This window comes from Vigna umbellata, chromosome 1, assembly GCF_029865625.1.
Source record: "Vigna umbellata cultivar VRB3 chromosome 1, Vumbellata_1.0, whole genome shotgun sequence".
NCBI lineage: Eukaryota > Viridiplantae > Streptophyta > Magnoliopsida > Fabales > Fabaceae > Vigna > Vigna umbellata.
Genome location: NC_142165.1, coordinates 82,248,314 through 82,271,337, shown reverse-complemented (window position 1 = coordinate 82,271,337; position 23,024 = coordinate 82,248,314). Strand labels below are relative to the sequence as shown.

General features: G+C 35.5%; 1 protein-coding gene across 1 annotated transcript; it reads right to left on the bottom strand.

Annotated features, from left to right (window-relative positions):
• Nucleotides 1-11,027: 11,027 nt before the first annotated feature.
• Nucleotides 11,028-12,733, bottom strand: LOC124837877 (cyclin-dependent kinase inhibitor 6-like). Its single transcript, XM_088104420.1, has 4 exons — nucleotides 12,357-12,733; nucleotides 12,110-12,162; nucleotides 11,834-11,998; nucleotides 11,028-11,678 (listed from the first exon to the last, which is right to left on the bottom strand). Exons 1-4 carry the CDS (start codon nucleotides 12,639-12,641, stop codon nucleotides 11,612-11,614), a joined length of 570 nt encoding a protein of 189 aa, XP_087960546.1. The 5' UTR covers nucleotides 12,642-12,733; the 3' UTR covers nucleotides 11,028-11,611.
• Between the last annotated feature and the right edge of the window lie 10,291 nt (nucleotides 12,734-23,024).

Sequence of the window (23,024 nt, the reverse complement as noted above, 5' to 3'; positions counted from 1 at the left end):
ATATACTAGAATTAATTACATTTAACAGTAAAACAATGCAGTCTTATACTAAAATTAGAGTCCATAAACTAAAAGGCTTTAATTACAGAATTACATACATTAATTCAGAACTGATAGAAGTTCGGGACGAACGGTTTTACAAAATCAAATAACCGAACGTTCAAAAACTAAAAAGCTCACATCTAAAATAAACGAACGCTTTAGGGCTCGGCTTTGACTACCACGTCTACCAGGTTTTCTTCTTCGATAACGTCTTTTAGCAATGCCTCGCCTTCTGCTCACATCCACACGGATGATCATTGCAATGACAGGACGGATGTACAAGGACGAGACAACACAAGGAAAAACAAAGGGTAAGCTTATGTAATTTAATTCATACATCAACATTTAAATCAAACATTTCAAACACACAAGAACATTTCAACATATATAATCATCCAAAAACTATCACTAGACGGACCGTCCGGACTGTATGAATCTGCGTAGCTACAGGCGTTCTTGCACCCGGGTGATGTAGTAACTGGAATAATCTCATCAGCTGCCACCCGAGGTTAGCCCTATCCAAAGTACCCCTAAGGACTAGGACCTCCTGCCGTTCCCACACATGACCTACCCTCCTCTACGTGAGGACGAGTACTCACGGAACATCAGGATGAACAGCCAGGATTAGCATGCCCACAGTCATACTTTACAAAATTCCATATTCATCCATACATGAGTCGTTCCTCCCTGGAACGCTCGTTCAAATTCCACAACAATTATTTCATCTCATATACTATTCGTTCATTATCATTCTTCACTTTAACCTCATCTTCGTCTTTCATTACAGTTACATAAAATAACGAACGTTCAGCCCTCTTCATAACGAGGACGAACGTGAAAAACTAGACCGAGAGATTCTCGTTTCAGAACCGAATAAAACTGACACATCAGATTTACCGAACGTCATTTTCTACTCGAATCAGTTGAAGGAACTGACTCTAGGAAGATCAAATCATTACTCAAAGAATAAGTTAAGTAGGAAGGCTCTTGACCGAATCCAAAATAGATAAAAAGCCTCAAGACGTTTAGATGACCATACCGAGAATAATTTAATTATAAAAGCCGACTGCCAGTCAATGACCGAACGCGGTACACGGATTTACTGAAATTTGGACGAACGTTATTTTCCACCCGTTTAGTAGTTTAATACTAGGACGAGCGTTCGGTACAAGACCGAGCGCCACTCATAACAAACGCTTTGGGTCGAGACCCATCGCAGATTTGTACTCATAATAGAAATAGAAATAAAGGTAATACGAGATGGTGAAGATAAAATTTAGAAATGACTAAGTGTCCAAAGGTATAGTTATAAGCTTCTCAACTCCTCACATAACACTCGGGGCATCTACGTTCGGCCGAACGCTCAAACGTAGCACTAATACAAGAGGGCGTTCGTCCTTAACTAGGATTCTTTCCGAATGAAAGAATCCCTTACCAAATCATTTTCACTGGAAAAACCGAACGGTCAAAGACCGTCCAGTAACGTACGTACACAATCATAAGGGAAATTTCTTATCATAGTCAATATTATCAAATTTCAATTTTAACATAGTCTCACCCATCTACAATTTTATCAAATTTCTGAATGTTGATCGGAGAAAAGAGTAGTGAGTTACAGTAGAGAGAAGAAGGAAGCTTTCTAGAGAGAAGATGGAGAAATTGAAAGGTCAGAATTTTGGAAGGAGAAGTGCATGCAGAGGAGAGTGAACAGGGATTTTCAGAAATCATTTTTGTCTGCCCCACGTCCAACGGACGTGCACTCTCCTATGGACACCTGTCCTCCACTTACTGATTTTCAAATCTTCCATTCTTGACACCTGGCGTCAGTGTGCAGAGTTTGGAAGTGTGTTTTAAATACACCTGAGCAGGGTTTTGGGAGTAATAAATGAGATTTCACAGGTGGGGTCTTGGATTAAATTTCCCAGGTCTTACATTCCCCCTAACTACAAAAATTTTAGTCCTCGAAAATTAAGACTTACCCGGAAATAAGTGGGGGTACAAGTCCTTCATAGCATCCTCCACTTCCCGCGTTGAGTCACCAGTCTTCTCGTCCCACACCATTTTAACTAGACGAACGTCTTTTCCTTTGTATAACTTGGTGCGGCTGTCTTCCACACGAACTGGTTGCAACTCCAGCGTTCGATCTTGGCGAAGTTGAACGTCTTCCAACTCCAGTATGTGAGAGGGATTCGCTATGTACTTCCGGAGTTGGGAAACGTGGAAGACTGGATGAAGGTTGGATAGTTGAGGAGGTAAAGACAACTCGTACGCCACTGGTCCGATCTTCTGTAATACCTGATAAGGTCCGACGAACTTGGGAGATAACTTCTTTGGTCGAACGGCTCTGCCTACTCCAGTGATCGGATTCAGTCTAAGAAAGACGTGATCTCCAGCAGTGAACTCCAAAGGTCTTCTTCTCTTATCCGCATAAGATTTCTGCCTGCTTTGTGACGTCTTCAACCTTTCTTGGATCAGTTTCACCTTCTCGGTCGTTTGCTGGATAAGCTCGGGTCTAGTCAACACCTTCTCTCCTTCTTGAAACCAACAAAGTGGCGTTCGGCATTTTCTCCCGTAGAGAGCTTCAAATGGCGTCATTCCAATGCTAGCCTGAAAGCTGTTGTTGTAGGTAAATTCCACTAGCGGCAGGACTTCACCCCATACGCCCATGTGATCTAGGACGCACGTCCTCAGTAAATCTTCGAGCGTCTGGATGGTCCTCTCAGACTGGCCGTCCGTTTGAGGGTGATAAGCTGAACTCATCTGTAGTTTGCTTCCCAATTCTCCTTGCAAAGATTTCCAAAACCGAGATGTAAATCTCGTGTCTCGGTCAGAGATGATGCTCGAAGGTACTCCATGCAAACGAACGATCTCTTTGATATACAGCTTGGCCAAGTTGGTCATCGACATCTTCAAGTTGACTGGTAGAAAGTGGGCGCTCTTAGTCAATCGATCTACTATAACCCAGATGGAGTCATGATGGCTAGCGAATGTGAAGGCCACCTTATCTTCTTCAGCTAGAAGCACACCCTTAAACACGACACTTAAAACCTCCATCCATAACGAGTTCGAAGCCACCGTGACCATACCTTTCCAATCTCCATCGAAACCTTAATTTTTAGGTGGGGAATGGGACTGCCACGTAGCAGTCCCTCATTGGAAGTCCCATATGGTCAAACTAGTCATGGTCAAAGGTTTCTACACTTGGTAAATCTAGTCAAATCAGGGACCAAAGTGCAAATATTGAAGATTTGCTAGATCTTTCTACAATTTTGGAGGACTAGGAAGGGATGAAATGCAGTTTTGGGAAAATGAAAATTGATAATAATTTTTAAAATATTTTAAAACTGATTAAATCTATTGAATATTTAGAAAATATTGTAGTACAAGATAAAAGATTTTACCAATAGAATATTTAGAATCCAAACCCAATCAATTCCTATATAAAGAGACCTAGAGGAAGCATAAATCAATCATTCATTCACTTAGACTCCTCCACTAGGAAGCACTCATCCATTATTCCTCTCATTTTGTTCTACCATTTCATTCCATTCATTGAGGACTAAGCTTCTAGGGTTATTCCATTGTAATTCCATTATGGATTCCGAGGTTAAGTTGAATTAAATGTTTATTAGGCTATATCCATGAAAATATTCTTCTGAAATTGCTTTAAAAGGTATTAGGCATGCAAATATTTATTTAATTGATTTAGAAAATGTTTCAAACACAAATATTTCATGTTTAGTAGTAAATGAAGAAAATACATGGTTGTGGTATAAGAGAGCTTCTCATATTCATATGCAATAATTGAATAGATTCATATCTAAAGACTTAATAATTGATCTACCAAAACTCAATTTTTTTAAAGACAAACTATGTGTTGTATGTCAAAAGGGTAAATAAGTTAAATCATCTTTTAATTTGAAAAATATTGTTTCGAGTGAAAAACCCTTAGAACTCTTGCACATGGATTTATTTGGTCCTTCAAGGATAAAAAGTTTTGGGGAAAATTATTATACTTTTGTTATTGTAGATGACTATTCAAGATATACATGGACATTCTTCATTACTCTAAAAAGTGAAACTTTCAAAGTTTTCAAAAGGTTTGCGAAACAGGTTCAAAATAAAAAGATTTAAAAAATTAAATTTATTCGCAGCGATCATGGAGGGAAATTTCAAAATGAATCATTTGAAAAATTTTGTGAAGAACTTGGAATTTTTCATATTTTTTCTGCACATAGAACTCCACAACAAAATGGGGTTGTAGAAAGAAAGAATAGATCTTTGGAAGAACTTTCAAGAACTTTATTGAATGAATCGAATATTCCAAAATATTTTTGGGCTGACGCTGTGAGTACTGCATGTTATGTTTTAAACCGATTTTCAAATGTACTTCTTATGAATTATTTAAAGGAAGAAAGTCAAATGTTTCTCATTTAAGAATTTTTGGATGCAAATGTTTTGTTTTAAATAATGGAAAACAAAGTTGGGGAAAATTTGATTAAAAATTTGATGAAGCTATATTTCTTGGTTATTCTCTAACAAGTAAAGCATATAGATTTTTTAATCGGAGAACTTTTGAAAATGAAGAATTTATACAAGTTTTATTTGATGAAATTGTGGACCTTGAGAAAAAACCTCTCGAGTCAAATGAATCAGATGCAGGTGAAGAAGAAGACTTGTAGGAGACAATAGTTGACGAGACAAATAATCCTCAACCTGAACATTTAGCTAAGACATGACAACAACCCCAAGGATTATCACTAGACAATGTTATTGGAGAAGTCTCTAAAGGGTAAGTACTCGTAGAAACTTAGCAAATTATTGCATGACTATGACTTTTATTTCATAGTTAGAACCTAAGAACGTCAAGGAAGCTCTTGAATACGATCATTGGTGTCAAATCTATAAAATATTTAAGATTGTAATCACACTAGTAAAAAAAATAATTTTGTAAAACAATTTATACTAGTTATAATCCATCAGGTATAAAAAGTGGTGTAATGACATAATTGTAAATATGATAACACTTTTTATATCGATTATAATTATAAGGTTTAATACCTCTTTTGGTCCCTCGAAAGGGGGCAAATGTTCAATTGCGTCCTACATTTTTTTCGAAGTTCAATGTGTTCCCGACTTATGAAAAAAATATGCAATTAAGTCCTTTTTGGTAACGGCGTTAATTTTTTAACGGTGCAGCTGCCACCCTAGACAAAAGTTAATGACGTGTACAGTTTCTCTGACTGCGTGGCAACCCTAATTACCAAACCCTAGCTTCCTTGTGTCGCCAGCACCATGGGCAACCGTAGGCCGCCGTCAGCCACCCTGCCGTCTTGCAGCAACCTCGCCATCACCCAACACCAACGTCGTCGCCGGTAGCCACCACCGTCACCAATACAGAACGCGAACGCCAAAGTCGCGAGTCCTCCATCATCATCTTCAGCATCTTCCTCGACTTCCATCTCCACCATGAGACACTTTTCAGGTCGCCGTAGAGCTGCAAGGACCGCCATCCACCATGACCATTGCAAGAGCACTCTCTCGCACACACCTGTAGAAACCCAAACGGAGAAATCCCCAATTCCAAAAATCTTTCGAAACCTAAATCACCGCCACAACTCTTCAATTCATCTGCTCGTGAGTTTCTCCCAACCTTGAGCTAGCCATCAACGCCTCCACCAGACCTAAATCGCGCCATCTCCCCCTACGATAGAAACCCACCATGGCCAATGTTCATCATCTTCTTCGCACGGTAGAACCATCACGCCGCACCTCCAGATCGCAACCTGCACACCATGGTTTCTACACCTTCGCAAAGCATGAGCACCTGCAAGAAAAGAAATCTAGACAGAGATTCCAGATCCAAATTGTAATTCTGATCGCTCAACCATGGTTTCTAAATCACAGCTTTAGGGAGCTTTACGGTTACCAATGGTGCTGGGGGCACAAGGAAGCTAGGGTTTCGGAATTAGGATTGCCACGTATTAACCTTCCCCAGACACGTTGCAAACTTCAGTCCACCATGTTAGCTGGCCCGTTAAAAAATTAAAGCCGTTACCAAAAAGGATTTAATTGCACATTTTTTTCATAAGTCAGGAACACATTGAACTTCGAAAAAAACGTGGGACGCAATTGAACATTTGCCCCCTTTCGAGGGACCAAAAGAGGTATTAAACCTAATTATAACATGTATGTAAAGTGGACGTAATAGTATTTTTGTAATAAAGAGAAAAGCTTTCTAAAGTGGTTCTAGTTATAATCAATATAGAAAATGGATGAGTTGACATTTTTGTAGTAAATAAAAAAAATTTCTATACTGATTCTAATTACAATTGGTATAAAAACTAGACTCGGTGACATTTTTATAATAAATAAGAAAAGTTTGAGTGTTGCTTATACTTATAACAAGTATAGAAAATAGTTTCTTAATGTTATTTTCATTTGTAAATAGAGGTTTTAATTATTCATGCTCGCATTGCATTTTTATCCTCTTTTCATCTTTCCTTCTATTTCTCTCTAACTGTCAGGCTTTCTTTCCTTGTCACTTTTTCTTTGTCTCTTTCTTCGCCCCTCTCTATGCCATGTCCAAGCCATCATCCACCTTCGATGCTCTCATGTCCACTGCCAAGAAGAATTCCAAATCCAAAACACCCAAGCTTTCATCTCCTCGTAAGAAAAGAAAATATCCACTTTCCACTTCCTCACAGAACCCTAGCAAGCCCAAATCCCCCAAACTATCTTCTCCGCCCATAATCATAGAATCGAAGCAAGCAATTAAATAAGTTGTTAAACCAAAAGGTATTTAGTTTAAACCGCATAAGGTACACCAATTGTCATCATCATCTTCTTCAAATGAGATGACCGAGGAGCTGAAGAAGCAAGTTTCATGGCTGAAGCAAAGACCTTCTAGTTTCAATCCTACTTTAATGATTTCATAGGAGAAGGGACAACCTATTTTGTTTCTCTTTCTCGCTTTGGCATTATATAATTTCTCAAGAAAGTAAAAAAATAGTTATCAATGACATTATTAATGTTAAAATATGTATTAAATGAATTTTTTATTTTGTATAGCCATAGTAAAATGTTTAATTATTTTGTTATTTGTTTATAATAATTTTGTAGTCGTTTCAAATATAAAATAGAAATTGAGAAATTATATTAAACGAATTTTTGTTAAAGATTGCTTAATTTCTAGAATTGGTCGTACCTATATAAATTTGTCAACGCTTAATATTTGATGTTAATTTAATAAAGGTTTAATACCTCTTTTGGTCCCTAGAAAGGGGACCAATGTTCAATGTGGTCCCACCTTTTTTTAGAAGTTCAATGTGATCCCATCTTTTGTAAAAAGTGTGCAATCAAGTCCTTTTTGGAAACGGCGTTAAGTTTTTAACGGAGCAGCTGACAGGGTGGACTGAAGTTAGCTACGTGGCTTTGTGTGGGTAATACTTGGCAGTGAGAGGGTGATACGTGGCTGTGAGAGGGTAAATCAGAAATTAGGGTTTGAGTTGTAGAGAAATTGGGATTTATTGTCGTGTTTCTTCTGAAGGATGTTCATCATATTCTTCAGGTAAGAGCACTGAATTATAATATATAATATAGAATCACAAATTACAATATATAGACAGGAACTTTGTTCTGATCCAAGATATGGTTGCAGAAACCCACCCATCATCCTTCCTTGTTGTTTTTCCCAGTCCATCTTTCACTGCAACTTTTGGAGTTTCTTCCACACTTTGGCTAGATCTTGTATTCAACAAGCTCTCAAACCTTCTATGCCTTAAAAGGACACCACCTTCAGTATTCACCATGACAGAATTTGTGAGCACTACACGCTAACAGAGGCCACCTGAAAAAACCAAAACCAAAAGCAGAATAATTCGTATGTTATCACTTAAATGTGCATTGAGGAATCCCATGAACAAAAACCAATACTAATATCTTGCATAGAACATTACCAAATACCTTTCTCCCAGTTCAATTGAAGGATCAATCACAAGGGTCGGTGGTCAATTAAAAAGAGAGTGGAATTTTTCAAGAACAAAATACACCAGCAACTGATAAAATTCAGTTTTTTTTTCAAGAAAACTGAATGGATAAAACCCAGAACTCCCATTTTCCGCCAGTTAACGAAAATGGTGAAAAGTTTCAAACTTTAAAATGAACACTGAAGATTGTGGGGGTTTCTTCTACTATATTTCGAAGGAATTTTATACTATTTTATACCATTAGTCTTTTTATTTATCAGTCTGACAGCAATTGCTTGAAGAAGACCGAGCAAAGAAGCACCTGTGAGTTGTAAACATGGAATTGACTTTAGCTCCTGAGAAAGCTGAAATGAAGGAAAATGGAAGAAGTCAAATTCCACTGGTGCCGCCGCCGATGACTCTAGCAAACTGGGTAAGAAATGTAAACACTGAGAAGATCCTTTACCCCAACTTTTCAAACACGACGAACACCCTTCAGAAGAAACACGACAATAAATCCTAATTTCTCTGCAACTCAAACCCTAATTTCTGATTTACCCTCTCACAGCCACGTATCACCCTCTCACTGCCACGTATTACCCACACAAAGCCACGTAACTAACTTCAGTCCACCCTGTCAGTTGCTCCGTTAAAAACTTAACGCCGTTTCCAAAAAGGACTTGATTGCACACTTTTTACAAAAGATGGGATCACATTGAACTTCTAAAAAAAGGTGGGACCACATTGAACATTGGCCCCCTTTCTAGGGACCAAAAGAGGTATTAAACCTTTAATAAATAAGTTAGATGTAAACAATTAAAATAGTAGGAGATGAAATTAAAATTAAAGTCAAATTAGTAAAGTAAATAATTAAACCTGGACAAAATATATTAATTTTTTATTTACTATTCTGTAATTCTTTTTAAAAAATCACTAAACACTAGCTACATGAAAATCAGAAACCAATAATATTTGTCTAGCTTCCATTAATAAGCAACATTCATTCCTCCCCACCATCTACGCTGCTGAGATCTTATGTGCCTCGCATTTTCTTTTCTTATGCATCCTTCACATTCTCTTTATTTCTTTTTTTTTTTCTCTCGACAAAGGCTTTAATCTTCTCAATATCTTCAAGAAGATAACAGTGTCATATTGTTAAAAAAAATAATATAAAAGAAAGATAAAAACATTTTGAAATCCATAACGTCTCGAGGAATTTATGGTAATTTCGTCTTTGCTTTTTTGTATATATAATTTTACTTTTGAATAAATAATTACATTATATAATTTACGGTATTTAAAGCATCAAGTATATATATAAATGTATATATGGATAGATAGACAAACAATTATACATTATATACCTTTTATTTAAATGAACATAAAAATTAAATCGCATAAAAAGCATCCCGTAAATAACACATTGGTAAAATAATACCAATGGATGTGTATAATAAGAATAAAAGCGTAAATAAATTAGTGAGACAATATTTTCACTAAAACCAAGTAGGAGTAGTAAATACACAATTACACAATTCAAACGTGTGAAAATAAGTAATTTTGTTATTTACATAATTACGACGAGTATTTTATTTTTACACTTAATTACATTTAAGTAAGAGTTCTCTAAACAATCTTTGATAATAGTGGATGTAAAATACTAGAAAAAAAATATTAAATATGTAATGTTTTGATGGTAGTAAATTAAATATACAGTACCTGAGCTGACAAATAATAATAAATTTGATTAAAGTCCTGCATATCTGATTTTGCGAAATTTAACATGGCACGTTAAAAATCCTGCATATCTGTTTTTGCGTGGTGTGCACTCTGTTTGAAAATGGCAGCAGATCCGAAGCAAATTAAACCTGGCGATATTAATGCACCACACCACGTGCAAGTCTTCTACTTCCATCATTTATCTTATATCGATTTTTGGTTCATCATATAGAAAAAGGAAAATGGACTGTGGAAGGCTGGAAAGTGCACATTTGGATCCATGATGACATGGATAAGGGTGCTGCTGCTGCTGCTGCCGTTTTTGACACGTGTGTAATCATTGCATTGTACACGGCACCTATGGACCCTCTTTCTTTTCGTTTCTACAATTCATTCTGTCATCACTCCTTCATAACGAATATTATGTCACCTCTATGTATCCTTTACTCAACAACCGTTAAGCAACAAGTAAAAGAGAAAAGGAAACATTCAAAATTAAGATTAAAAGCTACTTTACTTTTTGCCTATCTATTTCCTCAAACCATTATATAGAGCTTACTATGAGATACGTTGTGTAATCAATATGTAGTGAAGCACCACTTGCCAATTTTGCTTCATTGGTACATAATCACCAACATTTTCATGTGAACCGATAGCCCTTCACTTTCAATTAAACCCATGTAATACCTCCTCACTGCTTTTTATCTCTTTTAATCATCAATATACATATTTAGCAACTTCAATAATTGAAGATCATCACCAAAAAGACAATAGCATTCACAAATGGACCAGATTCACTTACATGGGTATCTATTCATTTAAAAAAAATGATTCTAACAAAAAATATGGGAAAAGGAGAACATGGTTTCCATTATTAACCGAGCAAATCCATAAATTTAGACATGTAGGGTAGGTGCATGGATTTGAAGAGTCATTACTCCCTTTTGTTTATTAAAAGGGTAGGTTGTAAGTTCGGTGGTCATTGTAAGTGGTTGTTAATTTTGTGTATTTTGGTAATGCAAAGCATATACCTTGAAATTCAATCATAAAGCCGCATATGAGATGTAGAAGACTTTAATTAGTCTGTGCAGTCATTTCTTAGGAACCAGGCACACGTGGTCCCCACAAAAAATAGGGGAATCATCATAGCTCGGGATGGAGAGGATATTCCAAATGACCTAAAAGAAAAAAAGTGGAAAATATAAAAAAGGTAATTGAAGCTACGGAAAGCTGAAGAGGAAACATGCAGGCTAACGGGAAGGTCGAAGAAAAAATACTTTTTCACAGAAAATTACCAAGTAACGATTAATGTTCTATCCATTAATTCTTCTAATAATGAATAATAAAAACAGCCGTAAGAATTAGATGAATTCCTTATTGTACTGGAAAACACTGAAAGAGACAGTCTCAATTACAATACCAAATTCTAGATCACCCATTCAATGCGGGAATTTTTGTTTTCTAATTGTATATTTCCCACAGAACCCAAATTGATTTTTTTTTTCTTCATCGTCTCACAGGAAGGTTCTACGCTTGTACTACTTCTATTCGAGTGCGGAGTAGCAGAAAAACCAGCTTCTTGTTAGAAAAAAGAGAAAGCAGTTAGCTATACAAAAACTAACCCACCACTACCAGCACTATCGCCGTCTCTCCGGAGCAACCAGAAGTCGCACGCTCGTTTTCGTTTTACCTTGTGTCAGGTTATCTACCTCCCCAATCACCAATCACCAGTGTCTAATGGCCAGCTCGATAATAAAGTCACTCTCTCTTCTCCCCTTAACCGTCTACCTCGATTAATCTCTCTCTAAAATTAAAATAACTCTCTCTCTCTCTCTCTCTCTCTCTCTCTCTCTCTCTCTCTCTCTCTCTCTCATTCAAAGCATTCAATGTAAACGAACCCACTGGTAGCGACCCTCCAACGGCGTATCTCTAACAATATCAAAGTTGTACCTGCATACAAGGAAAAGTTATTAGTTAGTTAGGGTTCGATTATGGCTCCTCTACACTGTAAGCACGACCACATTCCGTATCCTGTGTCGCGCAAGAAAAAAAGAAAAGGGAAAGTTAGTTGTAGCCATCAACAGATTTAGTATACCACTACTTACTTCTCTACGAATCGCTTCTGCTCGTACTTTTCAGCCATTGCGAAAAACTCTTCGATCTCCGCCTTAGGCGGCTCCTTGACTTTTCGTTTCTCGGTCACCTCCGCCGAAGACTTCGCCGGAAACATCGTCGATTCTTCCGAGTCTCCAGAAAACTCACTCAACAAGCTGAACAGACAGCCAATAACGAATAAATAAATGATGCATTGTTTTAGTGGCAACGCTTGGTTAGAAAATTGCTCGCGAATGTATGAAAAAGAAGGTAGAATGAACTAAAACCTGGACGATTTGAAATTGTGGTTGGTTGAATGTACCGTTTTGAAACCCTTGGTCTGCATTAACCAGCGAATATCAATAAATACATGTAAAAAAAAAGTTAAATAGGTTAATTATAATTAAAGACAGTAATTAGAGCAAGAAAGAAAAAACTACAAGGACTGTTTGGCATCCAAAAATATTTGGACGCAAATCGGAAAACTATGAAAGTGCACAATTCATAGTAAGTCAGAATTTGAAGACCCAAAACCTGCAGATCTAACGGCGCGGTGTGGAGCTCCTTAACGTGGCTGGAGCTACAGCACGATCGATCAGAGCAAGGTTCACCAGAAACCACGGTGCCGGCGGAATTGACGGAAGCTTCCGGCGACACGATAGTGTCGGGAAACCAGTGGTGCGTGTCGGAAGAGCGTAACTGGAAGGAAGCAGAATTAGCAGTAGCCGCGGTCTTCCGTTTCTTGGAAATGGTGGGTTCACTTGAAGATGCTTCTTCCATAGGCACAATTGTGAGAGTGCATCGTTTACACTCACTCATATTTTTTTTGTTGATGTTGTTCTTCTTTTATTGATCCTCTCTCTATGTGTGAGGTTGTTTCTATTTTCAGATGGGCTAGTCGTATAGAGGGAGGTGGAGGGAGCTTAAAAAGAGGATGATCACAGAGGAATATTTACTGAGCGTAGTGATTCCATCCATGGACGGTTCAGATTTAATTTATTGATCAACAGGTGGCCCCTCTTGTCTCCCTCCCTTCGTCCTTCCCTCGCTACACTAGCCGCTAAACGACATCGTTAGGATGATTGCTACCCTTTAGGCTGTTCGGTTACGCCCAAAAACTCTTCTAAATTAACTTTACCTTTAAATATTAAATCAAGATAGATAAAACATATGTTCAATTTTGGATTTTTATAGGAATATACTCGATAAATTCCTTCAAAAGGAATTCTTTTCAAATTAAAAAATAAAAACAATCATTTCTAAAATCTATCCATCTCTACTTGCTAAATAAATCACACAAAATTATTGAAATAAAGCTTTTTTTTTTAGTTTTTTCTAGTTAGCCAAATATCAACGCGAAAAAATTTTTAACCTGTTCCTGTGCTTATTTGCAACACCCCATGTGAAACGCTTCCTTCTCTGCATGCAGTAGACCTTCACAGAATAAAATTTTTGTTTGAGCCTTTTCTTTCTCTCCTTTTTAATTAAAGTAGATAAAACTCTTTTCACTCTTTTACATAGAGAAAAATATTTTAAGGTATATTTCAATTATTGATTTTATAAATATCTAATAAATAAATAAACGAAATTAACTTTTACTTGAACTAAAGTTACTCTGTTAGAAGGTAAAGTTATTTAGTTTTTCAAAGCAACTAATTCTTCTCTAAAGTGGTTACTTTTTAGTTATGTATTTTTTAAATTTTAATTTAATTTTATACTTAAACTAATTTTTAACTTGCAGCATAACTGTTTTTTCTTTTTTTTATCATGTATCTATAGAAACATTATTCTTAGAAAAATCATTCACTGTGCAAAAACAGGAGTACAATGATTATAGATTTTTAATAAAATGAGTAAATTATATGAGATTCAATAACAAAAGTTTTTAAAGGAATATCTTAAGTTTAAACATGTAAAAAAAATTCAATCATTTCAAGTTAATGAGACGTAAGATTTTTAAAATATATTTTTCGTTCTCTAAATTATTTATCATTAGCATTCTCTCAATTTATTTGAATATATAAATTATTCTTGAAATTGAATAAATTATTTTAAATTTTATCCATTTCATTTTTATTTCGATACTACATTTTCTTAAGGACTTGTTTTTTTTTCTTTTGTCTTATTCATTTTTATTTATATTCCTATCTAGCAATCTATATTTAAAATTTTATCAATAGACACAAATATTTTTATATCACAACTTAAAATGTAAAATATAAACTATATTCGTGCAGCGTGTAAAACTGAAAGTATTTGATAACTAACAAGTCTCTTGTTACGGTACTTTCGTAATTTTTTGTACTTGTTTTCAAATATTATACAAAAAATTTATAATATATATTTGAAATTTCATCATAGAAAACATTTCTTAATAAATTGTTTTACTATATCATTGCATGTTGAGATGACAAATATATCATACATGGCATGAAAAGGTAAATATCGTGGTGAATATATTGTCATAAATAAACTTTAGGGTAAATTTTTATTGAATTTCAACTGTTGCATCTTAAAAGCAAATTATGATTCCGTTTCAAAATATATAGTTTCCATGAGACTTAATCTACCATTAACATTTGGAATCTTTAAGCTTTAATTATTCTCATGATAATCAATTACAATTAAACAAGGTGTCTCTTTCTAATAATTCTTTCAAATTAAAAATAAGAGAAAAGAGCGAAAAAAAACTTCGTTTTCTTTATTATCGAAGGAAAATGGTGAGCTGTTAATTTGATAGTAATTACTTGTTCAAAGTTAAATATCAGTGTATGCTATAAGAAAAAATAGGTAAACTTTTGTGTCTCCTTATATTTAAAAACATATTATACCACTAGTAAAAAAAGCGGATTTTGACGCTCCATATACGCTTCGGTTATTGAGAAACCGAAGCGTACAAGGTTATATACCTCGGTCTCCATCCAACCCGAGGTCCAAAAGCCATATTGCTTTGGTTAACACAAAACCGGTGTCTATAACATAACTACCGCCTCAGTTTGCTACGAAACCGGTGCCTAAACCCCTTCCTATTCCTCCCTATTGACTCGGTTAAAGGTAAAACCGAGGCCTATTACCCGGTCAAATCAGCACCTGACCCACTTTTTCACTTTTTCCTCTTCTTTCCTTTGACACTCATCTCACTCTCATCTCACCTCTCGTTCTTTCCTCGTCTCACTCTCGTTCTTCCTCGTCTCACTCTCGTCTCACTCTCGTCTCACTCTCGTCTCACTCTCATCTCCCCTCTCGTTCTTTCCTCATCCCACTCTCATCTCACTCTCATCCGGCAGAAACAGAGAGGGCGCGATCTCTCTTCTCCTCTCCCACTTGACAGCCACGGTGCGAGGACGAGACGCGATGGTGGCGGGCGTCGAAAGCGAAGGAGAGGCGCGATGGTGGTCGGCGTCGAAAGCGAAGGGGGCGCGATGGTGGCCGGCTTCGAAATCGGAGGGGAGTCGCGATGGTGGCCGGCGTCGAAAGCGGAGGGGAGGCGCGATCTAAGGCGTTTGGTGGGAGGTTCATCGATCTACGAATCGCGGTGGTTTCTGTGGAGGCGAGGTGGCGGCTAGGTCACACCGCGAACGCAACGGCGACGAGGACGCAGCGGCGGCGAGGACGCGGCGATCTGTGGCGGTGGACGGAGAGCAGATATGCGCGCATGGAGGGGCGGAGGGCAGATCTGTGGCGGTGGAAACGACGCTGCTTCTGGTGGCCGGAGATGCTCCTGTTAAGTCCATCTTCGTCTCTGCTTCTGAGTTTCTTCAGCTTAAGTCCATCTTCATATCTCTGTATGAGTTTCTGAATCTGATTTTTTTCTCATTGTAATTTGTAATTTGTGGGTTGTAATTTGGACATTGGTGAGTTCATGATCTTTGCTGCATCTGTACACAGATTGTTGACGATTATTGGTTGTTGTAATACTGGGATTTGTTTCATTTCTGTTATAATTTTCTTGGTTGTGTTAGATTCTTGAGCTGAATGGGAAATTGAGTTTGGTTGGCATGAATGAACGAGGAAAGTCTGAAAAAAAAAGAAAAATACACACGCTATTGCCTCGGTTCTTAGATAACCGAGGCATATTTCTGTTTCTATTTATCTCGGTCAATAACCGAAGCATAAACCTTAATCCTTTTACTTCGCCTCCGAATGCCTCGGTTGTAGAACCGAGGCCTATAAACATTTACAACCGGTGCCTTTACTCTTTATTGTACTAGTGTACGAATAAAATAAAAATGTAATCCAATAAGAGTTATTGTTATTATCTCTTCTTATTCCCAAATATTTCTTTTTGAAGTTATCTAGTTTAAGAAAACTTCATTTAATAAAACATTTATGTTATGAAAACCTTTATAACTGAGAGGGGAAAAAGTACAAACTAGAAGTTAGATTGTTCGAAAAGAATATTATGTTGGCTAGACATCTATAAAATTTATATGTCTAAATGTTCTTATATATTTTAAAGTTTAACAAAATAACATTAAATGAAATGCGAATTTAAAGATACTATAACTAAAATATAAAGATAGCATAAACATAAGTGTTAGGCTCAAAATCCCTAATCATCTAGTAACATAGGAAAATTCTTAGAAAAACACTTAGGATTAAACAAGACGCAACACCAAACGATTCCCAAAATCAAAGCGTTTATGAGAGTCATGCTAATCACAAAAACTATACCATACCAAACAATAATTAGCTAAACTCTCAAACAGATAAGCGTATGAAAGTGTCGAGACAATGTTTTTAGCAAAGCCTTAAGAGTCTCAAGTAATATTCCAAAAACATGTGGAAAGCAAACTTACTAAATGCTCTAGCTGAAGAAAGCAAAATCTCAAAAGTGTTTACAATGAACTAGACAATACCATGAGCAAAACCCTTCACTTCGTCCAACGATGAAGTTCTTATTCAACGCTTTGTTAAGATAAAAATCGTCTATACGCCCAAACACTCTCATGTTTTGAGTTTAACCAAATAACATTAAAACGGGCTAATAAGCTGAAAACAACTTGGGGTGAAAAACCTAGAACAAAAATCCTCAAACATAGAAAACATACACAAAGACTTAGGACTAGAATCCACAACATAGAGAAACTTAGGAAAACACTTAGAATTTTAGGTAATAGAAAAACATCTAGGCTAGACGCATAACTGAACACTATTGTGCCTAAAGCATCTAAGAGAGTTGAAGTAAAACACTTAATGCACATCATACCTAAGAAAGGTATTTAGCATAACTCTTAGAAGAAAAACAGTTGAGACAATGTCTCTAACAAAACACTTTAAAAGACTTGAATTATAAATATATAAAAAGAATGTTTTAACAAGCTAAACACTATCTATCTAAAAAGAGACAAAACCAAAAGAAGTGTTTACTGACTAAATGATACCATAAGCATAAAAAATGTTTCGTCCAACAATGAAGTCTCTATACAATACTTGACATCTTTAGAAAAGAGCTTAATTGCAAAAAGCTACCTAATGATAGAAAATCAAAAAACACTTTGTTGTTATGAGTAAGCATTAAATGACATTAGATGTTACATGTTCAAAAACAACAAAAGTGATAAGAAAATACATATTTATTGCATGCACAATTTACTCTACTCTTTGCAGATAAGTTATTCTACATGCATTCACAGAGTTACAAATCAAATATAAAAAGTGGACGTTAGAGATAAAGAAGATATTCACTGAATGTTCTTGTCTTGAAGCCATACCAAAAAGGAACATACAATCTACTTCAAACAAAGTACTGAAAAAGAATGTTTGCTTTGACAATTACCTAACGATTATTATACAAAGAAGAGAAAGCACGAGTATCAAGGCTAAAAGCACAAGTCTAACAGACAAATATTCATGAAGCCTTTAAATAGAAGAGATTTCGAAAAGAAAATCAAGAGGATGGCTTAAGAGGATAGTCAAGTAAGAAGCTTACAACAAAACATTCATCCTACAAGCATTCAAAAAAGAAGAAAGCAAAGAGCTCAAGACAAGGAATACATTTGAGCTGAAGAAGAGAAAAGAGAAGAGAAGAGAATAAAAAAAGAGAAAATAAATCCTCTCAAGCTTCATCATTATATTGCTTACTATTGTAAGAGAAAAGAAAGAAACACCTACGAATGTTTAGATTGCTTTGTTTTGTAATCAAATTCTCTCAACAAGAGATATAGTTTGAATTACTTGTAATCAATCATTGATTGCAATTATGAAGAGAACTAAAACACTCACAACTGAACTTATTTTGAGTTTAGGAATCTTGACAAGGTTTCTAAGTACCAAGAGTGGTGTGAATCTCAAAGGAAATCTCGGTAGGGTGTTGAGTACCAGGATTGGTGCTAATACTCATTTGTAATCGAGTGAAGATTATAGTTGAACCCTCTACAGAAGAGACTGGACGTAACTCAATTGAAGCGAACCAGTATAAAATCTCTTGTTCACTTATCTTTTCTCTTACCTAAACTATCCTCTTGTGAAAACCTGTAGTTGTGCTTTATTTCCAAATAGAAGAATCTTTCAAGATAAACGATTTATTTCATAAAGGAAGTTCTTAACAAAACGTTGTAGTATATATATTCTGAATAGCACGCTAAAAGCCTTTATTGCAAAATCCTATTAAGTCGAGCCTACAATTATTTAAAAGAAGATTTCAAAAGCTCAATAACGTGTTATATCGGGTTGCAAAAAGTTTTCCATTACCATTATTCAACCCCCCCCTTCTAGTGTTTTTCAGGTACTTCACTTGTTAATGATATCTTCAACTTCTACAACATATTCACAGTACTTCCCCACTACACTCACTCAATCTGGATTGATCCACTCTATTAATTTGAACTTTTAAATGTAGTTTTATGTCGTTAGACGTATACGAGAAACACTTTTCCATTTTCTTGCTTCTTGGTATTGTAATGTGTGTCATGAGATACACCTTGCACATTTAAATCTATCTCTACAACCATCTTCTTGACTTTAAGATCCTTCTTAACCAAGTCAACAACATCCTTAGGAAGGTCACACCATTCACCATTCCTAAAGAACATTAAACGTTGCAGTCTCCCACTATTGTTTGTCATACGTTTGGAAACCCTACTTGTTGGTGACACATACGCTAGCCAATGGGCTAAAATTTGTTGTGAAGTTGCACTAAAATGTGCAGGTTGTCGGGTCGCTCGCTTGCGCTCATCGGGTCACTCCACTAAAATGTGAAGCTCCATTTCTATCTACTAGCCCAATATCTATGAATTGATATTGCTCAATTTCTATCTACTACCCCAATATCTAAAAGCTCAGGTGCGGTAGTTAAATAGAAACGTAGACCTTAAGGACTTAAATAGAAGGACTCAAATGCAATTATGCATATCCAATTCCTTAAACATTGATACACAAACATATTCATATACAAACAAAGAAGGACATTGCACTTACCTCGATGGTCTGTGAGGCAACTAACAGTTTGAGGCTTCTAGACAACCACAAACTCTCCCTCGACAAAGATACAACAAACTCCTTCGACAATAACAATACCTTGACGAATGCTGCTACAACCATGCACTCTCCTTCGACAATAGAAAAACTCATAAGAAACGAGTTTATATTGCAATATAATGGCTAATGTATAACTACAATGTTGATATCAAAATTGAAATGCAATGAATGATTTAAAATTGTTTGATAGGGGGAGTTTTAACCTCCTTATATCTTTGTCTTTGATGATGAACAATAGAATGGTTTAATGGTTTCTTGCACAACAAATGGCATAAGAAATGTTTTATATTGATCATGTTTGTGCTTGATATGTGAATCTGTTAATGTTGCATGAATCATGCTTAAAACAGATTGATAATCTGATTTCTCGTTGAAATAATCGATTAAACATGGTATATAATCTGTTAAACTTAACCAGATTACTTAGTAAGCGTAAAAGGGGAAAACTGCTCTGTAGTAATCGATTATACAAGGTATATAACCGATTAAAACATAAAGCAAGCCGTAATATGTTACATAAGTGGAAGAATCTGTTAAGGATGGTAATTTGATAGACAATTTGCTTAAGTGTTGGAATAATCGATTACATAAGTTTCCTAATCGATCAAAACAAGATAACATAGTCTAATCCTTTTCATACATAGCCTAATATGTTATATAGTTGTCAATTGAATCAAGAATAGGCTTAAATGTATTAGATAATCGATTACATGCATAGGACAATCTGTTAAAACATAAACAAAAGCTTAAAAGATTACATAAATATCCTAATCAATTATATTGCGACAGGATTTGAAAATAATATATATATGTGACTTTAAACCTAATTCAATAACGTTATCATTTTCAAATACTAACATTCTCATTGAGTTGTGATTACAGGTGCTTTCAAGAAGCATTCATGGAGAATCTACACTATTTTGGTTGATTACCCATTAAGATTGATTAAAGACTTTATGCTAAAGAGGTTCTGATTCAATCTGCACTAGAGGAGTGTGTCTTAGAGATCTGGTTCTTCATAAACAATATGTGATGTTATACCTGTGTGAGTTTGCCAGAGGTTAAGGATTGTGATAGCTCTTGTAGCGTGAGAGATTGAGGTTGTTCATCTCTTCGGTTGCTATATTGATTTTGAGTGCTGAGAGGAGTGCATTGAGATGGTTGTCTCTGTATTTCTGTATACTTAATCAATTATAGTGGATTCCCTTCAAATAAGGTTGTCGAAGGATGATTAAATGTTAGCCGAACCAGTATAGATTGTTTGTGTTGATCTTTATCTACTCTTTCTCTCTTGTTGATTTATTACTTTTTGTTTATTGATTTCAAGAAAGCAAAGAACTCATAAAGATTTTGAAAAGATGATTTAAAAGGGTTAGTCCAACTCACCCCTCCCCCCTCTTGGCTTGAGATACAAGGCATTTTTTCTTACAATTGGCACTAGAGTTAGGAATTTGAAAGTTATTCGAATTTTAATCGATTGTGTTCAAAGCTTAATTGATTAAATTGATCCTGATGGCTAATATATCTCAAACATTTGGAGAAGATGCATCTATAAATAGACCACCACTATTTGCAGGTGAGAATTATCCCTTTTGGAAGATTAAAACTGAAATCTTCTTGGAATCTATTGACAAAGGAGTATGGGATGTCGTTATCAATGGCCCCTTTGAACCAACAAAGTTTGAGAATGGTAAGACAAAGGTTAAAGATTTTTCTGAGTGGAATGCTGATGAAAACATAAGAGCTCACTGTGATGTCAGAGCCAAGAACATCATTTTTTTCTACACCTACCATTGATGAATTTTATAGAATTTCTATGTGTGCAACTGCTAAAGAAATGTGGGATACTTTTAGGTTTTAGGTTACTCATGAAGGCACTGATGAAGTCAAGAGAGGAATGGAGAACTTTCTCATTCAAGAATACGAAATTTTCATAATGAAAAGTGGTGAAACAAATTATGATGTGAAAAAACACTCACATTGTAAATCAACTTCTTGCCCTTGGAAAGACATTTAACAAAGAGGAGATAGATATGAAGATCTTGAAGAGCTTGAATAGAACCTGGCAGCCAAAGGTCACTGTTATATTTGAATCAAGAGACTTGACTACAATTAACATGGCTACTCTCTTTGGAAAATTAAGAGAACATGAGTTGGAACTTGGAAGATTGAAAGAGGAAGAAGAAGGAGAACAAAAACACACTGTTGATAGGGGAGCTATGTACAACTGAACCCATATCTCACATATGAGTTTTTGATGATGACAAAAGAAATGTTTTATAGTTTCTTGCACAACAAATGGCAAAACAACTCATTAATCTTTACTCTGTGTGTGTGTTTGAACTGTTTGAAATATGCATTCATTGATTATAAATGAATCATTGGTTGAAACACATTGCACATTGTATATATGCATGAAATAATCGATTACACTGTTTGCATAATCTGTTAAATCTCATCATATATCAGTATATGCTTATCAGAGGCAAAACATGTTGCTATGCCAGTATATATTTGCTGAGTGCATTGAAGTGTTTGAAATGGAAAATGTTTTCAAATTTGCTTATGTATATGGAACTTAACCGATTATATTATTTTTATAATCGGTTAAAATAAGTGAAAACCATTTTCTTAAAAAGCCATAATTGTCAATAACGGTCATATTTTGAATATTGTGGCTTGTATGTTTTATATAATCGATTACATGCATATTTTAATCTGTTAAATCTTATGAAGATGTGAAACTGTTAAAGTAGAAGGAAAAACTTAACAGATTACCTAAAATGCTTAATCGATTAAATTGCGTCAGAGTTGAAAAATATATAAATAGACTCATTGCCTCAATAAGAATTTATGATCTTAAACTTTCATAACTGGTTGTTGAGATTTAATTATAGGAGTGTCCTGATTTTTTTGGAGAATCAAGATTGCTTTTTGAAGGAAATCCATAAAGATTCTTGCAAGATTGAAGTGCTTTAACATTGCTGATCAAATATGCACATCTGGTGTATTCTGTTGTGATCAATGTTCATCTACAATCTGGTTGATTGTGTTTCCCTGTTGCTGAGAGCCAGAAAGAGGACTTTATGAGTTATAGTTCTTAGAGTTATGATTGCTCTAAGGTGAAAGAGAGTAGGGATAACTTTCTGGGGTGAGACTTTAAAGTGTTCAAGTCTTGTGCTATAAGTGATATTGAGTTGGGAAAGGAGAGTACATTTGACAGGGTAGTTCTCTGTATTTCTTACTTGTAAAACTCTATCAATATAGTGGTTCCCTTCAAATCAGGTTGTTGAAATAAGACTGAATGTAGGCTTGGCCGAACCAATATAAATTTCTGTGTTGATCTTTTTATCCCTTCTCTTTTACATTGTTCATATTCTTGTTTGATTGCATTTCAAGAAAACTTCCAAGATTTTGAAAAGTTTTTAAAGAACAAATTTTTTAAAGGAAAAACCAATTCACCCCCTTCTTGATTAAGATAATTGGCCTAACTTTTTCTACAATTGGCATTCAAACAATCATTCAGATTGCATTCAAACAATAAGCACAAGATATAAAATCACAAAACAAAATACCATTAACTCAGATAAAATTTAAATAAAACAGAGTATAAATGTTCAAAGCAGAGAGGCCTTATGGCCAAGATTAAATTCACCCCAGAATTAGCATACCAAGACTAATCTAACTAAGTTCACTATATCATATCCCTAAGCAGTATATCAT